This window comes from Cygnus olor, chromosome 2 (assembly GCF_009769625.2).
Source record: "Cygnus olor isolate bCygOlo1 chromosome 2, bCygOlo1.pri.v2, whole genome shotgun sequence".
NCBI classification, from domain to species: domain Eukaryota; kingdom Metazoa; phylum Chordata; class Aves; order Anseriformes; family Anatidae; genus Cygnus; species Cygnus olor.
In genome coordinates, this window is record NC_049170.1 from 157,047,239 (window position 1) to 157,071,330 (window position 24,092).

The window sequence follows — 24,092 nt, forward strand, 5'->3', positions numbered from 1 at the left end:
AAACCAGCCTGGTTTTTAGGCTACACGCTTGGAAAAGGCTGACTCAGGAAGGTGGCTTTTGGCCTGACACCCCCCTGAGCACCTGGCCAGGCAGTTCTCTCCGAATTTCAGCTGGGATCGCGTTCGCGTGGTCCTCCTACGGGCCTCAAGCAGCGCGGGCAGCTCCTTTGGTCACTGCCCTAGAGCTAAGGAAACACGAGAGCTAACAAACGTTACAGGTATCTTGCTTAACCTTTGCATTCTGGCAGCTATTCTTCCAGCCTCCTGCCCTTTCTGAAGGCCTCGGGACTCCCTTTAAGTTCTTTCACGTTTTAAAAACGCCGCCGAATCGGGCGTATCGATGAACGCCCCGGCTTCTTCTCCTTCGTTACAGATTGAGGAAGAAAAAAAAGAGGAATCTGGAAAAGAACCCACGCTAAGCTCCTCCAGAGGAGCTACATTCCTCCACGCCGCTGCCTTTATTGAGGTTAATTCCTCGTGTAGCCGTATTGAGGGAAAGAGAAATCCCATTAGTGCTCTGCCCGTTGGCTTCAGCAAGCGAGCCGCAGGTTTCGGGCCGGAGGGATGGTTTCTCCCTGAGTCAGAGCATCGCTGCGGGAGCACACCGCCGTTCCCCGGCTGTTTTCACGAGCTCTAGACGAACCAAGGCTGCTAACAGGGCTGTCACACGGAGCATTTTAATCAAGTCACCTTTTTTTTTTTTTCCCCCGAAAAAGAAGCGGGATCGCCCCCCTCTCTAGGTATTCATCACACCGACTGCCTGCCTTTTGGGTAGGGGGCTAGAGAAAGCCATCCTCCCAGAAAAAAAATGAGGGGGGCCGACGGCAAAGACAGCGCTGGTGTTTATACAGCCTGCCTCAGACTTTCCGAAATGCCTTCTCCTATAAACTTGCATGTTTTGGCTTGAACATTAACACAACCGAAACGCACTCTGCACACGTACCAGAGAGATTTAAATGCATAGCTGCGTTCACGTCCAAGCCTTCCAAACTATAGCTATAAAAAAGACATCTCCATCTCAGGATTTTCAGCTCCAAGGGCCGTAGCTTGAAGCTGAAGACAGGAAATTTGGGTAATTGGAGCAGAACGAGAGCCCCAGCTCCCCGCCAGATAAACCTGCTCGCTGCGGCTCCGAAATTCTGAGCTTTTCCAAAATTATTCTGCCTGCATTCCTGTACGAAGGACAACGAGATCCACGGAGGCACTTTTCACCAAATAACTGAGATTGATGGCTTGGGACAAAATGTATTGACCCAGGACGAAAAGTCTTCGTACTGCAGACTTTAATTCTTTTTTTTTTTTTTTTTACATGCAACCATTTTTTGCACGTTACGTTTCAATCAGTGCGGCTATGCGTGGGATGACAGATCCACCCGTAAAAACGATTCCTCCGAAGTTAAACAACTCTCCACGAAGGCACCAAACATTTCCTTTCCCAACGTGCAAGAATTAGGCCCCAGCAGGGATAAAGCAGAGCAGAGCTCATTTCCAAACTGCGACGCACGTTTCTATCAGGCTGGGAGAAGCTGTTGCACCTTACATCACTGGGCTCACGAGCTTTTTGTCGTCGTTTGAACCGATGAATGTGACACGTCCGAGTTACGGGGGTACCCACCAACACAGCATCGTGTAGTCCTGAACCATGGAAACCCGACTCATTTTTTAGGATTGAATTCAGAAATCCTTTCGTACCTTACAAAGCTGTTCCAAGCCCCCTTCCCGGGAAGGTTCCAGCTTAAAAACCTTTGAAAATTCATTTCTGCTACATCAGCACGGAAAAATAACCTTCCTCTTCACTTACCTCCTCAGCCTCTGGACCTCTGAACTGCTGGAGCCCTGGCACAGGAGTTTTAAGCCATGATTTTCAGCACCTCAGTGAAGCGGGGAGCAGTTATTAAAGCACTCTTAATTAAATCACAGAAGAAGAGCCAACCTCAGCTTTTTAACCGATTACATCTTATTCTCCTCTGCCCCAAATATCTTTAAAGCTCCCCCATGCACTTCTTCAGCTGCACTGATATGAGGAATATATCCCCTAAGTGGTCCCCTAACCCCTTTAAATAAACATTTTTTTTTCTCCTAAAGAGGCAGGTACGGTGCAGAACAACTACAGAGGTGATAAACTGACACCAAAAGCCTATTTTTGTCACGTTCCACGGAAAAAAGAACTCAAGGGGGAAAAGCAGGAGCAGAGCCCAGTGCATCTGCTCTTCATTTGTGTTCCTACCTTGAAACAAAATACAAGATCAGATGTTTTCGAGGCTGCAGGGGCAGCCCATCGCTACAGAATTTGTCTAATCCGTACCAAAGCAGGATAAACAACCATTTTAAAGTCACCTGATGCAGCCCGTGTCAGGCAGCAGGTATGCCTGTAATGACTCTTCCCTGCCAGAAAATGCCTGGCTTGGCGAGCCGCGACGCCTGGCTTCCCAAATCAGGCAAGGAAAACACAGCGGATCCCGCAACGACCCGTCCATGCCCCTAAAAATCATTTGTCTGAGTACCGGGGGCGTTTTGTTGCCTTTAGGTTCCTCCTAGAGCATCCACGTTTAACCCTAATTTTAAAACGTCTAATTTAACATGAATTTTCTGGCCGTAAGCTCTGAAGTGCGTGGACTTCATCTCCACTCTGCAAAGAAATAAAAAAGTTTCTGGAAGTGGCCAGATACAACATTTATAGGAGGTACTGAACACCTCGTATAACATTTATAGGAGGTATTGAACACCTCCAGACCGAGAGCTCAGTTAAAGCCAGCAGGATATTTTTGGAATTTGCAGATTATCCTGGCTGGGGGGGGTGCTGGGCTCAGTTCTGATAGACTGAATTTTTGAAAGACCATTGTTTACAGGGCAGGACAAGTGATAAAAGGAGGAAATTCACGTTTCCAAACAGCCCATACACAAGAACACGCAGAAAATGGTCCAGCTCGGTTTATCACTTGTGCCAGAGAGGCCAGAAATCGGGATCCAGAGCAGGGCAGAAAGCCAGGTCTGAGGTGATCCCAACAGAAGGCGTACAAAATTTAGCAGCAGATTGAAAGCAACCTTACTTTGAGACGCTTGCCAAAGATGAAGGTGATGCTGAGGATTGAACAAGACAGCCGTAGGGCCTGATCCTGCCCACGGATCTGGGTGCAGCTCCTGCTCTCCAGGTCGGCACTGCGTAGGGAAATGCAGCCTTGCTTGGGAAGGGGATTAGAAGCTCCTCGAGCCCAACCTGCAAACCATTTCTGAAGATTCAATGTGAGCAGGGACAGGCGAGAGAGATGCTACAGCGATACCACAGCCATTTACAAGGCCTCACCTTCAGACTTCATACGGGAATATGATTATAGAAGGACAGGAGCTATCGGGGGTTTCTCCAAAAGCCCACGGGAATAAAAGCCGTGACTTGATTTTTCCGTGTTTAATTAAACGGACTCGCTTTCAATCTCAGCACCAAACAATCAGCAGCTCCAAACCTCTCCAATAATTTCTTGCAGAATAGCCTGCAGGAAGCATATCTGAACCCTTCTCAACTGTCGTTTGGTTAAAAAAGGCCGATTAAAAGGGAGTCCCAGAGGGTGCATCGCGGCAGAAATGCTGTTGCAACAAGCACACAGGAGACTCGGAGCAGAATAGAGGCTTAAGGGGTTGCAGCTTTGACAATCCTCTTGCAGCGAGCTTTATTAAAGCATTCCGTGATTTGGCAGCGGCCCGCTGACATTCTTTTCATTTCAAAAGCGGCCTTAATTTTATTTCCTTGAAAAGTAAGCCTCCTGTTCGTTAAGGAGTACGCAGCCTTTCCCCTTTCCCTACCCTGTTTCACAACCCACGCTGAACAGAAGCCCCTCGATTTGAGGTTTAAGAGCTAGGTGCGCCAACCTCGGATCTGCACCGCCACCACCCCATCCAAAGAGTCAAAAGGTTTCTTTCCAAGTAAAAAACGGGCAATTGCCTGCCTTAAATAAAGAGCCCAGAAGCACTATCGTGTGACCACTGCAAAGTTACCTCTAAGTCACAAGTGAGGGCCAAATTCAGGCTCTGGACAGAGAGGCAAGGCTCAGGTCCTGCTGTGAAAGCCATTCCTGTGTGCACTGCACGTGTATTTGAGGCTTCCCCCAACGTCTTGAGGTGTATTTGGACAGAAGTATGAAAAGCTGAGGGCTTTGGCAAATTTGGCTGACAGCAGACGTGGGTGGAAGGCGGGCTAAGACGAAGGGCTGAGGCAGTGAGGGTAAAACCACTTGATTTTAGCGCACATCTGGCCTGCACCAACACGATGGGTGGCAGGGAAGAACTCCCAACGACCCAACGCAGGAGAGAAGTAGGAAGCACAGGGACAAAAGACTGAAAGAAAACTGAATTTCACCCAGTATTTTCTAATTAACCCCCCCAAAATTCTGCTTACATTTCAGTATAGTCCCACAACCTGCTGAGTTTTCGTGGTGGTGTTAGCTGGTCCTTATCTCTGCTGCTTTGCTGGACCTGCTGGAAGCAGGAGAGGTTTGGGAAAGGACAACACAGCTGTCAAAGTCCTCGTACATCATTCCAGAAAGTTTAACCTCTCTTAAACCTTGGCTAGTCAAGATAAAAAAAAAAAAAAAAAGCCAGTGTGCTGAACAGGAAAGATTTAGAAGCAGTTACAGGAGGGAAGAAATATCCATTCCCTTCTTCAGGGGTGATCGTTTTTGGAGGCCTTGAGCCCTTCCCACAACACACAGCCTAAAGTGTCAGGAAAAAAAATGGATTTGAAGAACAGAAATGGCAACAAAATTGAGAACTGCTTTTAAATCTCCATCCTCTCATGAGAGCTGACAGCGTGCATTGTCGTGCAATTTGCTTTGTCTTGCACGTTGTGATTTCTCTATCTGCCCGCAGTTCTCGCATCTGTTTCTTGCATGTGCTATATGGTTACTCGCACTACCCTCAGCCCTCAAGCTGCTCAAAAGGAAAACTTCCGAGGATTCAAAGTGTTCTCATCTTGGAGAATTGCACCTTTTTGTTTTTTTTCAACAGTGCCTTAAATGAATCCCTAACCAAACCTTCTCCTAAAGACTAAGTGTTCAAGAACTGTGCAGCCGCGGATTCCAAGCCAAGAGGTGTTTTATGTAAGAGAAAAGTGATATATGATATGAAAGCCTCATTGACTTGATTTTTGGTTTAAAGTACAGTAAAATTAGTATTACACAACGCCTTAGCAGACATAAAATTAGTCAATAACTAACAAATGATGGGTGGGAGGTTTTATAGCGCAGTTAGCCTCAAAGGCACAACATTTGCTGTTTTATCCTTTCCACCGCTTGAGATCCGAATTCAAACTTTATGTGGTCTTAAAGACAGTATCTTCAAAGCTACCAAGGCTGGAAAGCGTATTCAATTAAGCCTTTACTGGTCTAAGTCTTCTGGAGCCACTGTAAATTCAATTCTTGCCCTGAGGTCAGCTGTGGTACAGTCCCCCAGGTCAGCTCTCAAGCCATTAACTCTTCCAAGGCGGAACTCGGATCCTGCAATTCGCTCTCAGCACCAAATGCAACTGCGCCCAGGAGCCCAGATGCAGCTGGAATTTAGAAAAAAATTAACTTGGAGAGTCAAAGGGCAACCTGGACAGTTTCTTCCTGGTAAGGCAAGGTAAGGCAAATGGTAAGACACAGATTCATGGACAGCTGTACGTATGTATATCCTTTACACCCTTAAAATAATTCTCTGGCAGAGGAGAGACAAGCTGAAATAAATAGCCAGTGCTGCTTTTATGTTGAAGAGGCTCCTCCATCTGCGAGGTTTTCCAGCCAGTCAGCCTTTTTTCACTTGAATTATAGGCAGCCTCTAAAAGCTCATCCAATCCCTTTGTTTCCCTCTCCCCCACCAGGTCTTTAAGGTTTTTAGATTGCCTTTGATCTCAAGCTTAGCCGTGGAAGACTATCCCCTTCCACGCTGAATTGAGTCAGCAATTGATAACTTTAATTCCTTTGAAGAACCATACCTACAGGCTAACTTATCTTTAACATTTCATGCTTGGTTGCTAAATACGTCTCCATAATCTCCTCTTTACCTACACGCATTCTTCTCAGACAGGTATCAACGCTGAATTTCAAGGGGGAGACCAGCTACTTCATGCTAAAAGTTCACCCCAGAATATTAAATCTGCTTAGGACGGACACTTCTCGGCTACCACGTTGAGATTTCTCAGGATCAGCAATTTCTATTATTGCTTAACACACTTTTCCCATCCTGGCAAGCCCACGTGAACTCCATTTCAAGACCCTTTGAGCACGGCCTGCTAAGCTTTGGGCTGATAAAGCACTTAGTCATAAGAGCTGAGAAGGAAATTTCGCTGAGAACCGACAGCCCAAAGCCCCAAACAGCTGTCCCACATGTGTGAGACAGCAGCAACGACAGTATTCTGCTGGTGTGAGAGCACATAATGAGAGAAATTATTGCTTTTCCAAAGCAAACCAACCTATTGTGTTCTGCTCTGCTTAGCTCAGCCTTTCTTTGTACCAGAATCTATTAATTAGCACCGAAATACTCCGTTTCCAGAAATACTATTCCCTCGTGGTCCTGCCTGAAAAGACACATGGTCAGGGTTAAGCTTAAAACCAACTGCTTCAATATTTAATGCCGGACCAGCTACCGTTTACTCCAAGAGCCCATTAACTCTCCAGCACAACGAATGCCATCACAGACGGGCACTCACGTGAAATACGTAAAAATCAGTACCAGACCTGATGCACTTCAGTGACTCCTTCTACAAAACCACTCATTTGATGTACTCCTTAGGAGAAAAACTGTAAATAAAATACTTTTTAACAGAGAAACAGCCCTAGATTGAAGTGGCGTTGTAAAGGTAAGCAAGGCATGTTTGTGTTTTTCCGTATGTAAATGCACATTGTTTCTTCCTAAAGCACTGGTGTAATCTCCTTAATAATTTATGCAGGGGAATGAGGAACAGCTCTGGTGCTGACAGTCACTTCTCTGCCTATTAACTATTCATAAAACACTCAACAGCACTGGAAAGAGCCTTTGAAGCAACAGGAAAGGTCTGGCGAAGCTTTCATCGTATTAAATATAAAATTTAACCTCTATGTTTGCGTCACCGCTATTCATTTGCTGCACGGCAAATCCTCCTGAAGGTAGGAGCCACCCCAAGCCCCAGAACACAGATTTCTCCAAGTTTTTATGCCAGGCCAGTCCTTACCTTCTCCTCACCTTTATTCACAACAAATCCCTTGCAAAACCATTTCCCAACCGCATCCAAATTTTCCACGAACCATTATGAACTGGCAGTAGATTTGGAGATTTAATCCTTAGAAGCCAGGTTACTACGTGACAGTCTATTTTCTTCCCTCATTAACAATAGCGGGGATTCTAATTCCCTCTCACAGATAACAGCATTATGGGCCAGATGTTTCAGAAGACAAAACCTCCTCGTGCTCTTACGGAATTTATAATATGGAAATGTCGCAGAGGAAGCAAACAGTAGCTGGTGTAAGTCAGGGCTAATGCAGAGAATATCCTAAATTGTAACACAAAATCTTTCAGCTCCTCCAAAACCACCTTGGACTGACCCGTACAACTATACCCGGTGTGCTGAAGGAGCTGCCACTTGCTTTTTTGTGAAGTTTTAACACTGGTTGGGAGAACTGCTGCCTCAATAGGCCTCCAAATAAAGGTTAACGAAGGTTTTTAGAGGTTAAAACTTACAGAAGGGCCACCTATTATCATTTCACCTGGAGTCGCCCTGCCAGTTCTCCTACCGGGCGTAGTTTTGTGTCCTCCAAATTATCCTCAACAAGTTACCTGCTTAATTTTGAACTCTTGAGCTGCAGATAGCAGGAAATCAAAGAACACGTTAGAATAAAAAAAACCTGGGAGACGCATTTGTCTTGTTCCTGTTGCTAAGCTACTAAAACCCGTTTATGACAAGACTGCCACCAATTTGTAGCTGCGTTTCTGAAAAGGCAATGTAACATCAATCTAAGCACAGCAATAAAGACGAAGATTAAAGTCACAAATCTGAACGTATTTTGGCAGGCGTACGGCATTCAGGGGCTTCCAGAGCTTTCGAATTCACAGTATCCTTCGAGTCGAGCAGCTCCCACCTCTACCTTTAGCTCTTTTGTAAGGAATTGAGAACTTGTTGGAATTCAAACACGCTGACAATCCAACCAGGGCTGAACTGGAAAGGGACTACGCCAAGGGAGCACCTCCTTCAGCTGCTGAAGTCTCAGGGTGGTTAGGACAGGTGGTTGATCGGCCAGATGGTAGCTCCACCTCTGGTTTAGGGTACACAAACAGGGAAGTCAAATATCTGCAAGCACAAAGCGTCTAACACCATGCTAACATGTCTAAGGCTTTAACCATGGCATCAGATAAGAATCTCAGAGTGTTTCGGGGAGCAAAGGTTTTCTTTGAGATGAGGAACGCGAGTACAAACCAGAAAGCTTCAGATTTAACGTACAGCTGTAAGGAGGAGTCTGCCTTGCACAGCCAAAAGGCTTCTGGTTTTTTGGTTTATTTTGAGCGATTTTGTTTTCTTTTAGTTGGTTGCATCGCCACGCTTCTCCAGCTGCCACCTCTCGGAAAGTTTCTCAAGCCAAACGGATCTCAGGGAGCAAAGAACCGAGCGCTGCTTTCACCAGAACAAGAAGCAGAGGGAATATTACGGCAGTCAAACAGCTCCCTGCAGCCCCCTCCACCGAGGCAGAAATAGAGCTCGCGTTGAGGCAGACAGATGTTGGGGTTGATAAAGGTAAACAGAAGCATGTAAGAGGTAATTACAAAACAGGAGATAAGTCACCCGTGAATAACTTAACCCTTCAGTGCATCCAACGATGTTTAGTGCTCTGCTAAGAGAACACGAGCAAGAGCACTGAGAATTTCAGTTCATTCCCCAAATGCTCACATTTATAACCAGCTACCTCCACTTCTCATCTATACAGCACTCAACACCATCACTGCATCCCCATTTGCCAGCTTTTCTAGACATTAGAGCTCTTTTCTTCCTTCCCCTTCCCCCAAATCCCAATGTTCTGGTGATCACTGGGGTTAGGGAAGGAAGAGAAGAGAGATTTTTCAATTATCTGGAGGAAACAGATCTGCTAGAAGAGCTCGCAAAAGAACTGTAAACCAGGAGAGTGATCAGTAATTAAGAGGATGGTTTGTTTATACTGTCTGACCTTAATCGTTTGGGAAGGTAAAGGCAGCTCAGCCAGCTATACATTTAAACATCCAAGTGCCAGCACAAGCAAGAAAAAAAAGTAGAGGTCACTTACAAAACTGGGGGTCTCCTCCATGCAGAGCAGGATGCAAGTATTTTGTAGTCACGGTAGACAGTAACTAAACCTAGGCTCCTGATACAATTTAAATATTTTGAATCTGTGAATCTTGACTTATCCAAACCCCCAAAATCCTGAAAGAAGTTACAGCCATTATAAATATTCCTAGATGAACTTTGCATGTGTTTTATTCAGCCAGTCGGGTTGAGCAGAAAGCTCCTATTCAGAGGAGCTAAATATATTTATAGCATGTATAATGTATATCAATAATACGTTATAATACTTTTATAATCTATTTTAACTATGTCAATAATATATCCAAAGAGGATGATGAGCTCTGAGAATGAACATTTTCAGGAAAGCCTGGAGGAGGAATAACCCCTAAGGATCTCTAACGGCTCTTGTACTGGTGATCGACCCATCTGTTAATACAAAGTAAACCCACCAGTAATTTCATCTGAAAACACATTTTTATAACTGCAAGGAGGAAGGGATTTGTACATTGCATGCTCGCACATTCAATCTCTGATGCTCTTTGGTCATCTCAAATAAAATACAAATGCTTCATCTCAAACGCTAACCTTGAATTTTTTTAAACAATGTTGAAAAACATTCATTGAGCAGTATTTAGGGACTTGGCTGGGTGCTTCTGTTTGGCCACAACCGAGCGTGCTGTAAGGCACGGCTGCTTGTATAAGCCAAAGCAAACATTAGCAAAGATGTCACACGCCTATATTGCATACACATTTACACGGTGTGCACACACGATTGATTTATTCGCGTGGAGCCGTGCTCGCTGCAGTGTCTCCATTCACTTTCATGGAATATTTTCTGGTATCTGATAGAGAACATGATTTTCTGAATTTGATAAGGTAATACCAGATATCGTTTATGCTGCAAGCAGATTATTGGACACCTAACTATAGTACTCACCACAAAATTTACCGTAACCTACTCCTATTCCAATTCCCCTTTCTCCCTCATTTTTTCTAAAGCTATTTGTATCATGGCTTATCCATAGCAGTTGTGTAGTTAATTATAAACAAAGCACATCAACCATATAACACAACACTCACTAGTGGTTTGAAATGAATGTAACATTGCATTAATAGTTGGAAAAGCTAAATTAAACATCTAGTTATTCTGAAGTACTGTCACCTGAAGCATTTCTGAAAAAGCTTCACTGCAGTCCTTTATAGCCTGAAGTTTCTGGTGTCAAGGATACCTACCTTTTAACGCAGAATTTTGGAAGCTTTTGAGGGTGCTAGTTTTACACATGAACTCAAAACTTATACCAGGTTAAACTTTTATGGAGCAAAGCAGTATTAGACAAGGTGAATGCAGACAGAAAATCCTCCCCACTTAAACATGGTCACACAACTCAATCTGTGGCACAGCCAAGAATGAAAAAAAACATAACCCGTTTTCTACCATCTGCATTTTTAAGTTATCAGCTCCCACTCCCTTTTTCCTCTGACTTCACAGAGAATTTAGGTATAAAGTTTTGCTGAAGAGAAACGAGACTCACTTACCGATTTGTAACAAAACAGGCGTTACCAAAGCCGTCTCCATGGCGTAACAAAATTCCCTGCCAAACATGACTGCACCATGCATCACCCACAGGCGGATCGGTATCCGGTCTATGGACCCTTCACTAATGGTCTCCTCTCTGCTTTCATTCTCCTTGGTTTCTGGTTTCTGAAGCTGTGCCACAGGTAGGTCTTGAACTTGCATAGATTCCGAGTCAGCATTCTGGGGAGCCATTTTCATTACCATAAAAATATATATATATATATATCTTTGTTATATCTATATAAATAATACTACCATAACTCCACAAACAAGTCAGGGTGTCTTCTCTTTCAGCTTCTGTTCCTCAGGCAAGTAAACGCTTATATTCCTCTTGTACAAACAGGAATCTTGCAACTTCTTGTACAGATACGAGACGTCAAGGACGAAAAGCTATTTGGTAGGAATTTCAACATATGGCTTGCTGGTTTACTGAGAGTTAGAGTTAAAAATCCATAATTGCCATTCAGTTAATACCAGTTTCATAATTATTATTGAAGAAGTGCTGAAGTTGTTATTCTTGCTACAGAGAGGTGGAAAGGCGACACAAAGAGGTGCTCCACTGTTAATCCCCATCGAGTGGCTGATTAATCTGCAACAAAAAGCAAGCATTTAAAAATTTCAATAGCATTTTTTCAGGATATTGTGTCCCCCCCCTTTAACCATATACCCTATTTCCTGCTTAATGCTTTCCATTGTCCCTGCCTCCTGTAGGGTCTTTTATTCCACGATCCCTCCTACCCCTGGACTTGCCAGTGAAATGCAGTTGTTCCTCACGTTAAACGATGCTTATCTGAGCTCCTAAATTCATCCAGTTTGTGGTCCTAGACGAAGCCACCGAAGAATACATACCGGTGTCTGAGACCCTCAGCACAGCCAGCACCAGACTAACAGATGCTGGGAAATTTAAGGCAGGTTCCATCTCAGAAACAGCGTGGGATATTCCAGCACTATGCCAGGAAGGTGATTCATAGGCTGCCATTTACTCACAGACAGCCCAGGTCGGACTTTTGGAAGTTGCCAGCTACTTTGCAGGAACATCTGAGAGCCCACAGCTCCTCTGGACTTCCCTAACACTAGCAAATCGATTGCACGGCCTGGCAGAGAAGTTCATCACCGTGTAAATTCAGACCGGTTTAGACTGAAGATATTCCTCAAGCCAACACAAGCAGAAATAAGCTATCAGGCACGTAACTTTGAAGACTGGCATTTAAATATTTAAACTTTTAACGAGATCTATATGGCATGCGCAACCATCTTCACTTTCTGCGCACACCTGAGCATTTCAGCCTCTTATCCTATGAGACTAGCGAATTAATTAAGAAATAACGGTGCAATATACGTTGTTGGTGCACTGTACATTATTCGTGAAATATATCCCAGCCAGGTAAGACAGGCTTCTCCTGTCCTTCCCCTTCCTTTGTGCCTTACATACAGCACCACATCAACCAAATGTTCACTTGGGAGAATGAAAAAGCATTTCAGAAGGAGCCTTATCCCAGGACAAAACCTCTAGGGCTATGGTTCCACGCTGCCAGACCCCAACAAGTACCCAGCCCTTCCAGTTGCGGCTGCAAACCTCTTTGCGGGCTCTAGTGTAAATCAGACCATTAGGCACCGAACCTAAAAGTCAGCCCTAAGAAGGAGATGACACGTCTGGGGTTTAAAGCAGCACAGCAGCAACTCTGCTTCCTCGTGACCCCAACACACTGTTCTACACGTGCAGCAAGGGAACATCTTCTTCAGTGCTTCTCTTCTTCCAGCCAAAAGCATCTTTTTTTTTTTTTTGGTCTGGGTTTTGTCTCGTCCCAGACTTCCCCAAATTACTTGAAGTCTCAGTTTTGGTCACCTCAGTAACAACTCACTCCTATAATTTCCTTTTGAGCTAGTCAAATCACGTGAGAGAAGTTAAAATAACTAAGTGCTATAGGTTATTTTACCTAAGTTTTAAGTTCCAATGTTTTAATCTACAAGTAATAAATAGTTCACAACAAAAAGGTCTCAAGAAAGCATTTCTGCACCCATTCGGTACGAAAAGGAGGAGCTGAGATGCAGTGCCCAGGGTCACTGAATCATGGCAAACACAGGAACTTGTTCAAGTTCTTCGTAAGCTCCGTGTTTCCATGAAGCGTTTTCTTTCCATCACTGTTTGGATTTGCTACGTTCTGCGTGTGGCAGAGTTCATTTGCCCACTAAATAGCAGCGTGTTGAACTCGCGGCAGGAAGGAAAGGGATGGGATTCTCTTACCTTGCTCTAGCGTCTGAGGTTTCAGCTCGCTGCTCGAATAGCGATTAGTTTATCACAAATACAAAATCAAGTACTGCGTAATAAAAAAAACAACAACACACCAAACAGCACCGCCACCAAAACACAACCACAGAACACACACACGCTTATCGTAACAGAAGGCCTGGGTGAATAAAACCTAGAGAGTACAGGTTCCGGGGCAGGAGCGATTATTTTAATTACAGTAATAAAACGCTTAATTGCTGGCAGGCAGGCAAAATTGCATTCAGTAGAATTTAATGTTTACATATCAGCTCTTACTACTTGGAAATCTCTCAGAACAAGCACGTCGTGTTACAGGCTAAGGTCACTGATAACGCTCCTGCACTAGATGGCTTTAAAGCCCAGAGCTTTCTCTTAGGCTCAACGTCCCCTCGCGTCACCGTCCGGGAGGGATTTGACTCAGTTTCCCCCCAACACCTCTTTTACAAGGTAGTTGCAGGGCAGGAAGGCAGTTCATCATACCAGAACATTTTATACGATGCACTGGGGCTGCCTGAATACGCAAGCAGGCTGACGGCGGGCTGGGAGCATTTGTCACCGGGATGGATAAAGAGGGAGGACAAAAGAGGAGGTCTCAGATTTAGGCTCTTAAGGGAGGGCTGGAGAAGCTCTGCTCGAAGCAGGAGACGATGGGGAGCGATCGGGTAATTTAAGAGACAGGAATAATGGATGATGGATGGAGGCAGACTGAAGCTGTAATTGACACAGATAAAAAGAGCAGTAGATTTTAAGCACGCCAGAAAAAGCGGTCGCAGTCTTCAAGTGCAGTAGCGGGAGGCACAATGGACGGGTTTTATCTGAAGTAACACAGAATTGCCGGTCCATTATGCCAATTTTGTGGTGAGTGTAACGCTCGTCTCCCTGCGGCACTTTCATCTGACTCCAAGCGCACGTCTAGCACACGAGCTGGAGGGCAACAGCCTCTCCGGAAGGTCTTCCAGTCCTTTTGTAAGCCCTGGAGGCTGTGTTCAGACTCATCTTACAGGCAGATTCTTTTCCCAAGCTCATTTTGAATTTGGCAAGTTCGAACGGCGGCGTTCTTCCTTATCAAAAAGGCAGGCAAATTCATTTACCTGCTGGAAGTAAATATTACAGAAGCTTTTACGTAGCAAAGAACTCCAAATCTAAATTAAATGGCGTCTAAACAGGAGTTGGATTAAAATAGTAAAGAGGGCACACTTCCATGTGTGTATCTAGCACAAATATTTTTTTGTTTTCACCTTTGTTGGCCGGTAAAGCCAAAATTTAATTGACAACATAGTTTTGACTGTAGTTTTGAATATCAATGGGAATTTGTAATACAGCAAACTCCCTTTCCTCCTGAGGTTGAAAGGCTTCATTTTAGAGAGAAAGAAACAGTCCTGTGATATTTTCCTTTCTAAAAATAATAAAAAAAGGTTAAAAATAAAGAGAAACGATGAATTAGGCTTACCTTTTACCTATCATTCAAGCAGTGCAGGTACATCAGGGCACGCAGCACCCAAAGTAACTTAAAAATGTGTGTTAGGAAGACGAGACCACGTACCCCATCTGCCACGCGCTCTCAGTGTACTTTCCCTAACGCTTTAAAAGGCGTTTTCATGACTCACAAAGAGTAAGAAAGTAGAACAAAGTGTCTCGGCCTGACAAAGGGGTTAATGTCGGGCACTGTACAGAGGCGGGGTACGAGCAGAAGCTTAAATGCAGAAATATGCACACTTGTAAAGCGTATAGTGGAGGAGATTTGATGACACCAGCTCTTCTTCAACCTGACTGCATGCTTTACTTTGACCTCCGGCCCTACTGCACATGGTACAAACAAGAAAGGGGAGGTTAACATCCCAATGAATCAGGCAACTCCGAGAACTAACCTGCGAGCAAAATTTTACAAAAGCTGCTCAGATCTCTTCTAATCTGTTAAATCTGTACTCTCTCCCATCCAGGCATGAGTCGTAGCACGACGAGGCGAGGCACAGAACAGCACGTTACGAGCTTGACAAGGCGATCCCACCGTAATCCCGCGCCTCAAATAGGTCCTGCTCGCAGGCGGGTGAATCATCGAGGAAAATTACTGCCTTCTCTTGGGTTTCCAAAGAAGAGGAATAGTTATATGGGCCTTACTTGTGGCCCACGCAGTTCCGTGGTTTTGTTTTCTCGAATGACCACTAAGATAGGAGAAGCACGCTAGGTAATTACGCAACGCCTCGGGCAAATGACTTCTCTCACATTTCCCGGCGTTGCCGAGGACTCAGAGGTCGACCAGCAGTGTTTTCACATCCGTGACACCATCGTCTGGAGATCAGGTGATGGGCACTACACCCATCGGTCCCAGAATAGAGCATAAACGGGGGTTAACAGCAGTCCTGCCCGAATCTTTTAAGACTGAACTATTTTTAACACGTTTCCAGATATCTCTTGCTTACAAGGAACAGGAATGTACCGTTCTACGAGCAACGAGATATTCTGAGCCAGTGCCAAAGCCTGTGACCTTAATTAAGCTACGATGCACGCAGCACATTTCAGGTGATCGCACACACACTTTATTAAGCAGCAATAACTGCATCTACTGGCCAAGGTTTAAGTGGACACCACGAGAAAACTGAAATTGTGTGCGCTAGTTACAGAGTCTTGAAGTCCTTAAGGGAAAAAGAAGCATGGCCTAAGAAAAATTCGAATGGGCACACTGAAAAGGATGGAAAATATTATAGCGTTCTGTGCAAACACTGTAATGCCTGAAGGAATAAGCTGGGGGATGAGCCGAGGCAAACAACCCACTGCTCATCCTCGCTTTCCAAGTGCCTTGCAATAACTTCAGCCACTGATCTCTCTCCAAGACCTGCCTCTTCCCTTATCCCTACTTGCCTTCCCACGTAAGCACGCAGGCTGATCAAAGCCTCCTCGTGTCGTTTGACAAATGGTAGCGAAGCGCTGCATTTTGCTACCCAGGACTTGTTTGCAGTACACGTCCTGTCTCAAACAAAGACTGCAGTTTACGAAGTTTCATCTTCTTGACGCTGGAACAAAGGATGAAGAGATGCCTTGAGCCACCCTTGCTTACCAATGCCCCTGTCTTTCCATTGTTCATCGGTAACTTCCCAGGGAAAATAGGTAAAAATCAGTTGTTAGAGAATTTAATTAGGTTTTAATGTTTCTGGCCACAGCTGTCATTGAATCACTAGCAGATCCTACCGTAACATTGTGCATGACACCGAGAAAAGCAAGAACAACAGAAAACCAAGGTAAGCATATTTCACAAAATATCCAAGTGTTTGACTCAAAAAAGAGCCCAGAAGCTGCCAGTCTAACATGAGAAGCCTTCCTTCCTTCCAGGATCTTGCACGTTACCCTCTTTCACTTCTTCAAGGAGCACACCCCATGGACACACGCACTGCTAGCCACACTAATCAGCCTGGGAATTATGTTAGGCTAGCAAGCCTCCGATTGCCCAGTCATCCCATTTACTTGTCAAGTTGGTTTATGCTCAAGTTTCCAGTAACCTGGCCATCTCCTGAAAAGTTATCTCGAATGCTTTAAGTACAGCTTTAATGTTAGCACTGGAAAGCAAGGCGTTCTGAGTGCATCTGGCTTTTCCTCAGACTAAATAGACGTTTGGCTGAACACTTCCACCTCTGCGCTGGAGACAAACATCATTTATTATTCCTTCTCTGATTAAATGCAAAAAGGAGACTCGGTTCTGCTTCAGCATTTGACCGGCTTGCAGGATGATGCATTGTTTGGGCCCGTGCCTTTTTAAAGAGGAGAATGGCGGTTGTCCAAGGAAACTGCTGGCATTTGGAGCTCCAGTCCGCTACCACACCAGCAGAGCAGTAGCGCGGTGCTGGGAAAGGGCAGCTACCAAAGACCGTCCCTCATCCTTCTGCAACCACGGCTATGCCACCTCACACAGACTTACTGCTTCTCAGAACATCAAAAACGGTTCCAGGAGAGGGATCCAGACGACTTCGTACCGAAACAGGTGGCTCCCTCACCAGCCCCGTGTTCTATGGATCTGCCACAGGCCTGGTAGCCAGCCCTGGGGTAGCAGCTGCTGAAAGCAGACAGCGACTTCCCCGCAGCACGAACCTGAGCACAGCTTCACATTTACCAGCAATCCGTTCTGCTGGGACAGCCAGCTTCACTAGCAAGGGAACTTTGGCTTTGCAATCTGCTGCTCTTGAAGGCATACATAAAATACACAGCCAGCCTCTCACGCTGCTTATGCTATAGGTTTCTCAATCACTTCGAGTTAGCATAAACAAGTACTTCCTCTAAAAGCAGCACTCTGTTCTTCCTTTTCTTCCTTACTCCCACCCCTTCCTGCACAACCCCACGAGCATTTATGAAGCTGGTCTAGGTTAAAAACCAACCTGACAAAAGCACAGCCAGAAAGATCAACGTATCTTTAACAAAGTCAGGTCGGTATTACCTGGCTGCGTGGCTCAGGTTGGTTTTACCTGGCTGCGTGGCTCCACACCAACACATCAGGGGATGGGAGCGATAGCAACAGCTAGAAGTAACAATTTGGGTTGTTCCCACCCAAACCCAGTGTGAAACTGCAGCTCCCAGGGTGCAAAGAAGCTGTCGGCAGATCCCTGCAGCAGCAAGGTCAAAAAGCAGACTCACCTGCTCAGCTCCACGCTCCTCCTCCTCGGAAGGAGGATCTTCAGCCGCCAGTGCCGGCATTTATTCTGCCTCGCAGTACTTGAGAGGTGCAAGGCAGAATGCCACTCGCTTAGCCAACAGGCAGCTATTTTCTGCCCGGGTGTTTTGTGGCTCTGTTGCTAATTATTAGCAGCTGTTTATAGTAACAGAACTGGCCACAGGGGAAGTTTCTCTGGCCCATACCAAGGCTCGAGTGTTCGGCCGCGGTAGGAGGATGAAAAGCAGCTAGAAAACGTACCTGAATTTCTGACCCTGCTGGACAAACGCACTCAAGAGCTCTGCTGGCGTTGTGCAAGGGGGCTGGATCCTTCCATCGTCCTGCGCTGCTCCTTCGCAAACGTTTACAAGCAAAAATCCTGCACCCTTCTAGAAGCACCAGCGCGTAACCGAGTCACGAGGCCTTCGGTTCAAAAAGGCAGCAATTACAGCCCCGTGGCTGATTAAATTCCCATTAGGACTCCTCACCTAGTTAAATGCAAACACAGAAGGGTTTTCAGGCGCTGCTTTCTAAAAACAGAACTGCGCTAACCCTAACAGGAGGGGAAGGCTGGGCTCGTTCACCAATTTTTTTTTAACGCAGTTACACCACATGTTACTTAACAGCCCCGTATGTGAGCAACACTTCTCCTGACACCGAAAGTCAACCTCTGATTTTACATTAAACAGGACTAACCTGTTCCGAATCGCGAAAAGCCTGCCAAAGGAAAAAGGTTAAGGCTAACTGGGTGCAATAAAGAACCGCGTTTGACATGTCCTAACATTTAATCCATCAGGCAGGTAATCAGAGCCATCGAATCCAAACAGCGTAAACCGGCTTGTTTTACAAGGAGATCGTGCCTAAGCAACCCTACAGCTGACACCGAGAGGAGACTGGGATGAGATCTGGAGCAAGTTTGTGTTGAGAACTGAGACGGGGACAGGGGAAAGGGGAAAGGGGAAAGGGGACAGGGGACAGGGGACAGGGGACAGGGGACAGGGGACAGGGGACAGGGGAAAGGAAAGGAAAAAAGGAGAAAAGGAGACAAGGAAAAAAGGAGAAAAGGAGACAAGGAAAAAAGGAGAAAAGGAAAAAGGCCGTAACTTTTGGAAAATACACTTATCTAGGGAAAGCAAAGGGTTCTGGCAGCTCTCCCAATTTCGAGGCCATACTCTGACATCCCCGACTCCCCCAAGAAACCCAGATGAAATAAGAGCAAAAGTGTGTGTGGCTTCATCTTGAAAGGGTTCAGGATTAATTATTGCACCCTTTCCTTGGTATGTATACAAAATGCCAGAAATTATTAAAACCTGACCTAAACGAGTGCCCGACTCCAGCCCTGCCGGTGGTAAACCTAAAAAACGAAGGGAAGCACGGCTTTTTATGAAGTTGCTGAACCAATTCTGGGAAGCCATCTTTTCAAGAAGGATCCAGAATTTAATGCGAGACAGACTTTATTCGGTGGATTGGATGTTATACTGCTCCCTGAAGGCACAGCCTGTTACTAATATTAGATCAGATTACATTGTTAAATCACTGCCGCTGCTGTTTTTACTAGGAAATACTTCATTTTCTTAAACAGGGGAGGTACCATTATCTGATTAAACTTCCTTTTGGCTTTACCGCTAAAAGCAAACAAACAAACAAACCAAAAAAAATATTTTGTGTGCGCTCCTGTTAGCCTGAAGTGTATTAATAGCGATATATTAAACAAGTACACTGCTAAGAAGGCATGGGCACAAATAACAGCAGAGAAACCTTCCGAACTAGTGGAAAACTTGAAGCAGTTTCACACAAAACCATGCCTTAATCTTGGATCTCCAAGTGGCAGGATCTACCCTCGAAATTAGATGAAGGTTAAGGGCAAGACAGCGAGCACTGAGCGCATTCAAAAGTGAGAAGTAACAGTTTGGTCATCAGAAACTCGCTGGGATGGAGATCCCTCCATCAAACACGGTGTTGTGCAAACCATGCTGCTGTGAAAATGCAAACTTTAACGAAGGAAAAGCATTAACTTGGTCAGGTAAGCCCAGGCAAACTTTGGCGTGGGGTAAGTATGGTCCAGCTCAAGTGGAACGATCCTCAAGTTGTAAACCACGTCGAACGCGAGAGTTATCTTCCATCGGGGCAGAACTGATTCATCCCCCCCTGTCTCAACGAGGCAGGGCAATGGAGGAAAACAACCGTAAGGCTATCATCAGGGAACATCTCGACGTGTCGCTAAGTGGATTAACTGGAGCAATCTTACCTTCCTGCAGAGGGCAGGACGGTGTCCAACCCAGCACGGCTGGCGGTGCGAGTGCAATCCTAACTATCAGGACATCGTTGCCACTAGCACTTTCTCGCAAGGTCTTTGACCAGGGCTGTCCTCCTGCTTGCAGTGAGGGAAATGAATTACATCAGTGCAACCATTGGCAAATTACTCCCCGGAATGAGCGATGCTTTCTACAAGAGGCTGGGACTAGTGTTTTGCATGAATATTCATCCATCGGAAATAGCCAAGCCGGACTGGCAATGGTAGATATTCCCTGCAGATGTTACCGCACCTACGGTGAAGGGCACAATACTGCCTTTATTTTCGTGCGCTGGCATTTGAGCTAATTATACTCGTTGCTCTGAAAACTCACAGGCTGTACCAACTGGATTCCTCAGGCTGTAAATGCTTAAGAAACCCAAATACTGCCAGAAGATGTATCAGACAATTACAGAAGCTATTCAACAGATCAAGACAAAAAAGAACAGAGCATAGATCTTCCTAAGTTGACGTCCCCTAGCATATCATTAACATCTGCAAAGTCTAATTCATTGGAATTATCTCCAATTAGCAGTCCCTAAATGCATTACCATCATTCAGACTCAGAAAGCTCTGTTAAAGTTGAGCTTTTGAAAGCATCCACGGAATTTTGTCCACCCTCCAACGAAGATGGAGAAGTTACGTTCTGGCTACGTTTCCCTAATTCTGAGGAAATAATTACTCCCTCGGAGGAAAAGCAAAACAACTCAGAAGAGAGTTTCTCACATCTCAGATCCTCCGAAGAGGTTGTAAACAACTAAATATAACCGCTCATATCATCTCGCACTGCATATTATCATTTTGCCTTTTTCAAATGAACTCACAGACCAAACTGTGAGTTTTCACAGTTTTCACAGGCTGGTAATTCAGAAGGAACTGTTTAAATCATACCTGGAACCTGCCGTTTGAGCCAGCACTGATTCAGCACGACTGCTAGAAACAGTCTGCCTCTCGTCAGTGCAAATAAATAATGCCTTCCCTTCTGCCTCGTCCTCACCCCAAAATGTTTGCATAGGTTCCTTTCATCAAGGGCTCCTAGACCATTTTATTTGCCCCACGTGAAACGAAGCTGACTGCTCTTACGCTGAAAGAAAAGAATAAAGGTATTTTAACAGGAATTTTATTTCTTACTGACACCTTCAGCATCTCCCCTCTGAAACACCAGTGACCAGAACCAAGTTTTGAGGACGCGCACTCCGCCAAAAGTGCGGCTCCATCACTTGAGCAGATTCCTGCTCTGCTTTTTCAGACCGTCTCGAACACCAGACGTGTTTATGTTCACGGCTATAAAGGTCAGCTATTCCATTTAGTTTCTGAACTATTTAAATAAACATTTTATCTGTCCTAGCAGCGATGCGTAGCCGGTATATTTTAAGTAAGGCATAAGATAAAGGACCAATATTCCGAGTCCCTTCTTAGCGCCGATAATTAATCGAATTAATAAATCTTAAGAATACCAGAAGGCGGCTGTCCTGCCCATAAAATGGATTAATCAGTGCTTAGAAGGGTTGCACGACCACACTGATTTCAGACCACATCTCCAGCACCTAGGAACACTGTAAGAACTTCCACCAGCAGTATTTTAATATTCAATTTTAAGCATAATTGTACATGAAATACACCACTTAAGAATTACACTTCCTAGGAGCTCGTGAACAGACAACATTTTGACCAATACGATGCATTTACAAACCATCTGTTTTAGACAAATTTACTGCAAGTCACAGGATTTAGACAGCTGGTTTATAAGCAGCCCAGCAGAGAGCTGGTGGCCGCGTTTAAGAGCAGCTTGCTACCAACATATTTTGATTTTCAACTACGAACAAATGCTATTTCAGTCGTGGCTTTTGCCAAGCTCTAACCCCGTTAGCACTGGCGAGATAAGACATTTACCGACATGCACGCTGCAATAATAAGAGGCTTGGCAGTTGGATGCAATGCCTGAAGACCTGCTAGCGGGGAAATATTTGGGGCATGCAGACCTCTTCCACTTGTGACTTTGCAGAGCTACGAAACACTTGGCAAAGGCTGGTCAGATTTTGGCGTTTTTACCTAATTTGGGAATAACTGTCGGCCACTCTCCTCTTAGAGGATGCACAAGTTTCAGCCTCCACGTCGCTTTAAGCAGCAGACATCCAGACCCCCATGGGATGAGACTTGAGGTTGAGGTGCTTCTATGGTCTGCTGTTGTACTGGTGCCATCACTAGGGCAGATCTCACAGCTGACGGTCACCTTCGGCAGGTAAAAATCAAAGTACATCTACCTCCCAGGCGGGGTTTACTCCTGTCACCTTCAATTTGATCGTGCTCTGTCAGCAAATGCTGATTGAAAAGCACCTAGTCGCTTACAAGTATTACTCTTGGAGTTTACTATCAGATATGTAACCTAAAATTACCTGAAACATCCTCAGGGAATCAGTCTTATGCAAACTAAAGCATCTTTTCTCGAACGTTCATGAGTAAAAAATGCAGTTGTGCAGTTTCTATTGGATTATTCAGGTTTCTTCTACGAGGTTCTTTGCATAAAAGGGGTCTTTGAGGTCAACAGGTCATAGCCAACGTTAATTCACTTGTAAAACTCACAGTGATTGCACTTGAGTCATTTTCTAGACGCAGGCTTGCTGGCATAAAGAACATGGAAATGAAAAGTTCGGCCTCTGCAAGCACGACTGATTGTTTAGAAAACAAAGCTAATCTAGCGGTTGCTTCTTTATGCACAGCTAATTGCATACCAGCTCGAGTGCCCTTCCAGTTCGTTCTCAGAGGCAGAATGAATTTGTGGTCAGATAATATCACGAGTGCTTCAGGAGGTGGGCAGAGCTGCTTTAAAACTTGCAGGCACTGAAAGCAGCGCACGGGGAAAGCAAGCAGGATCATCAGGGAAATGCTAAAATTTCAGCACACAAAAGCAAGGCAATAAAGTGCAACAGCTGACTTGCCAGGTTATCCTGCCAGTTATCTAATATCCTCAGAAATGCATCGGCTCCCCGATACAGAGATGCCTTCAATAGAGTCAGGTCGAGCAACGATTTTATTCATTGGCACCCTGGATAGAGCCTGAAGTCTCAGAGCAAGTGGGAAACTCAGTTGTGAGAAGGGGAGAGAAGCAGTAACCTAACCACAGACAAAACAGGCCTCGTTTTGTGCTTTTATTGTTTAAAAAGACCTCAAAGTGCACACGGCAGTTAGTGTAAGCCATCCGCAGGAAATAAAAGGGACTCCATAGTCTGAGTATACGTTCAGTGTTAAGTAAGGGCTACAAATCACATTCAGGATCCCCAAAGTGGACAAGCATCTATAGATGAAAGATTTCAGTATTTCCTTTACATGTTTAAAATACGTACTAACCACAGCTTGGAGCAGCAAGTGAAGTCTGGTGAGTGTTGATTTGAAGCATAAACACAAACAGCAGTGCCCTGCTCTCAGGAGTCTTTAAGATTAGTCTCACAGGCACCTAAGTTAATAGAGCGGGCTTCCTAAAGATAGTTTAAATAGCTCTCCATTCAGCTTCTCTCATCCCCACACCTTTATTGTACTTTTCCTCACCTGACTTTTCCTCACCTTGCACCACTCTCATGCAGCCTGGCTCCAGCTCTGCTCACGTGGTGGAAGAATTGCTGGTACAAGATTTTTTAGCCTCTCCCCTTTGCTCTGATTTCACCTTTTTCTGTGGTTCAGCAGAAGCTGTTGGGAACGGGGATACCAGGAGCTAGGATATTCAGCTCTTTGCTCGAAGCTTCCATTGCTTTATGTTCTCTGATCCTACAAGTGCGATGGATGTTAATTCTCCCAGCTCCTTTAGAAAGCTGAGCCTGATCTCAGGGTATTCTAGATCTCTCTGATCTCCCTTATCACTCCTCTGATCACTTCACCTCTTGGTGGCTTCCGCTTGCTATAACATGCTGATTTTCCATTCAAAATCAACTCGGTGGTAATCTTCCAGGAGATGACAACCACCCACATGTAAAAAATGGCAGCAGCCTGAGCAAGGAGCAGCACAAATCGCATGCAGAGGACACACACAGGATGACGTGAGCGCAGGTGCGCCCAGTCGAAGCTGCCAGG

The 24,092-nt window shown here is 45.1% G+C and overlaps 1 protein-coding gene across 4 annotated transcripts in view; it reads right to left on the minus strand.

The window, feature by feature from the left end:
• The window catches only part of SLC45A4 (solute carrier family 45 member 4), an 82,188-nt gene that overhangs the window by 21,876 nt on the left and 36,220 nt on the right, over positions 1 to 24,092 (minus strand). For 2 of the 4 annotated variants that reach the window (XM_040547378.1, XM_040547375.1), the window contains exon 2: positions 10,790 to 11,418. In XM_040547378.1, coding sequence (XP_040403312.1) covers positions 10,790 to 11,033 — 244 coding nt within the window. In that variant the 5' untranslated portion in view covers positions 11,034 to 11,418. Of the gene's footprint in view, positions 1 to 10,789; positions 11,419 to 17,995; positions 18,223 to 20,918; positions 21,112 to 24,092 lie in introns of all 4 variants that reach the window. The other 2 variants (XM_040547374.1, XM_040547377.1) reach the window with 2 other exon arrangements.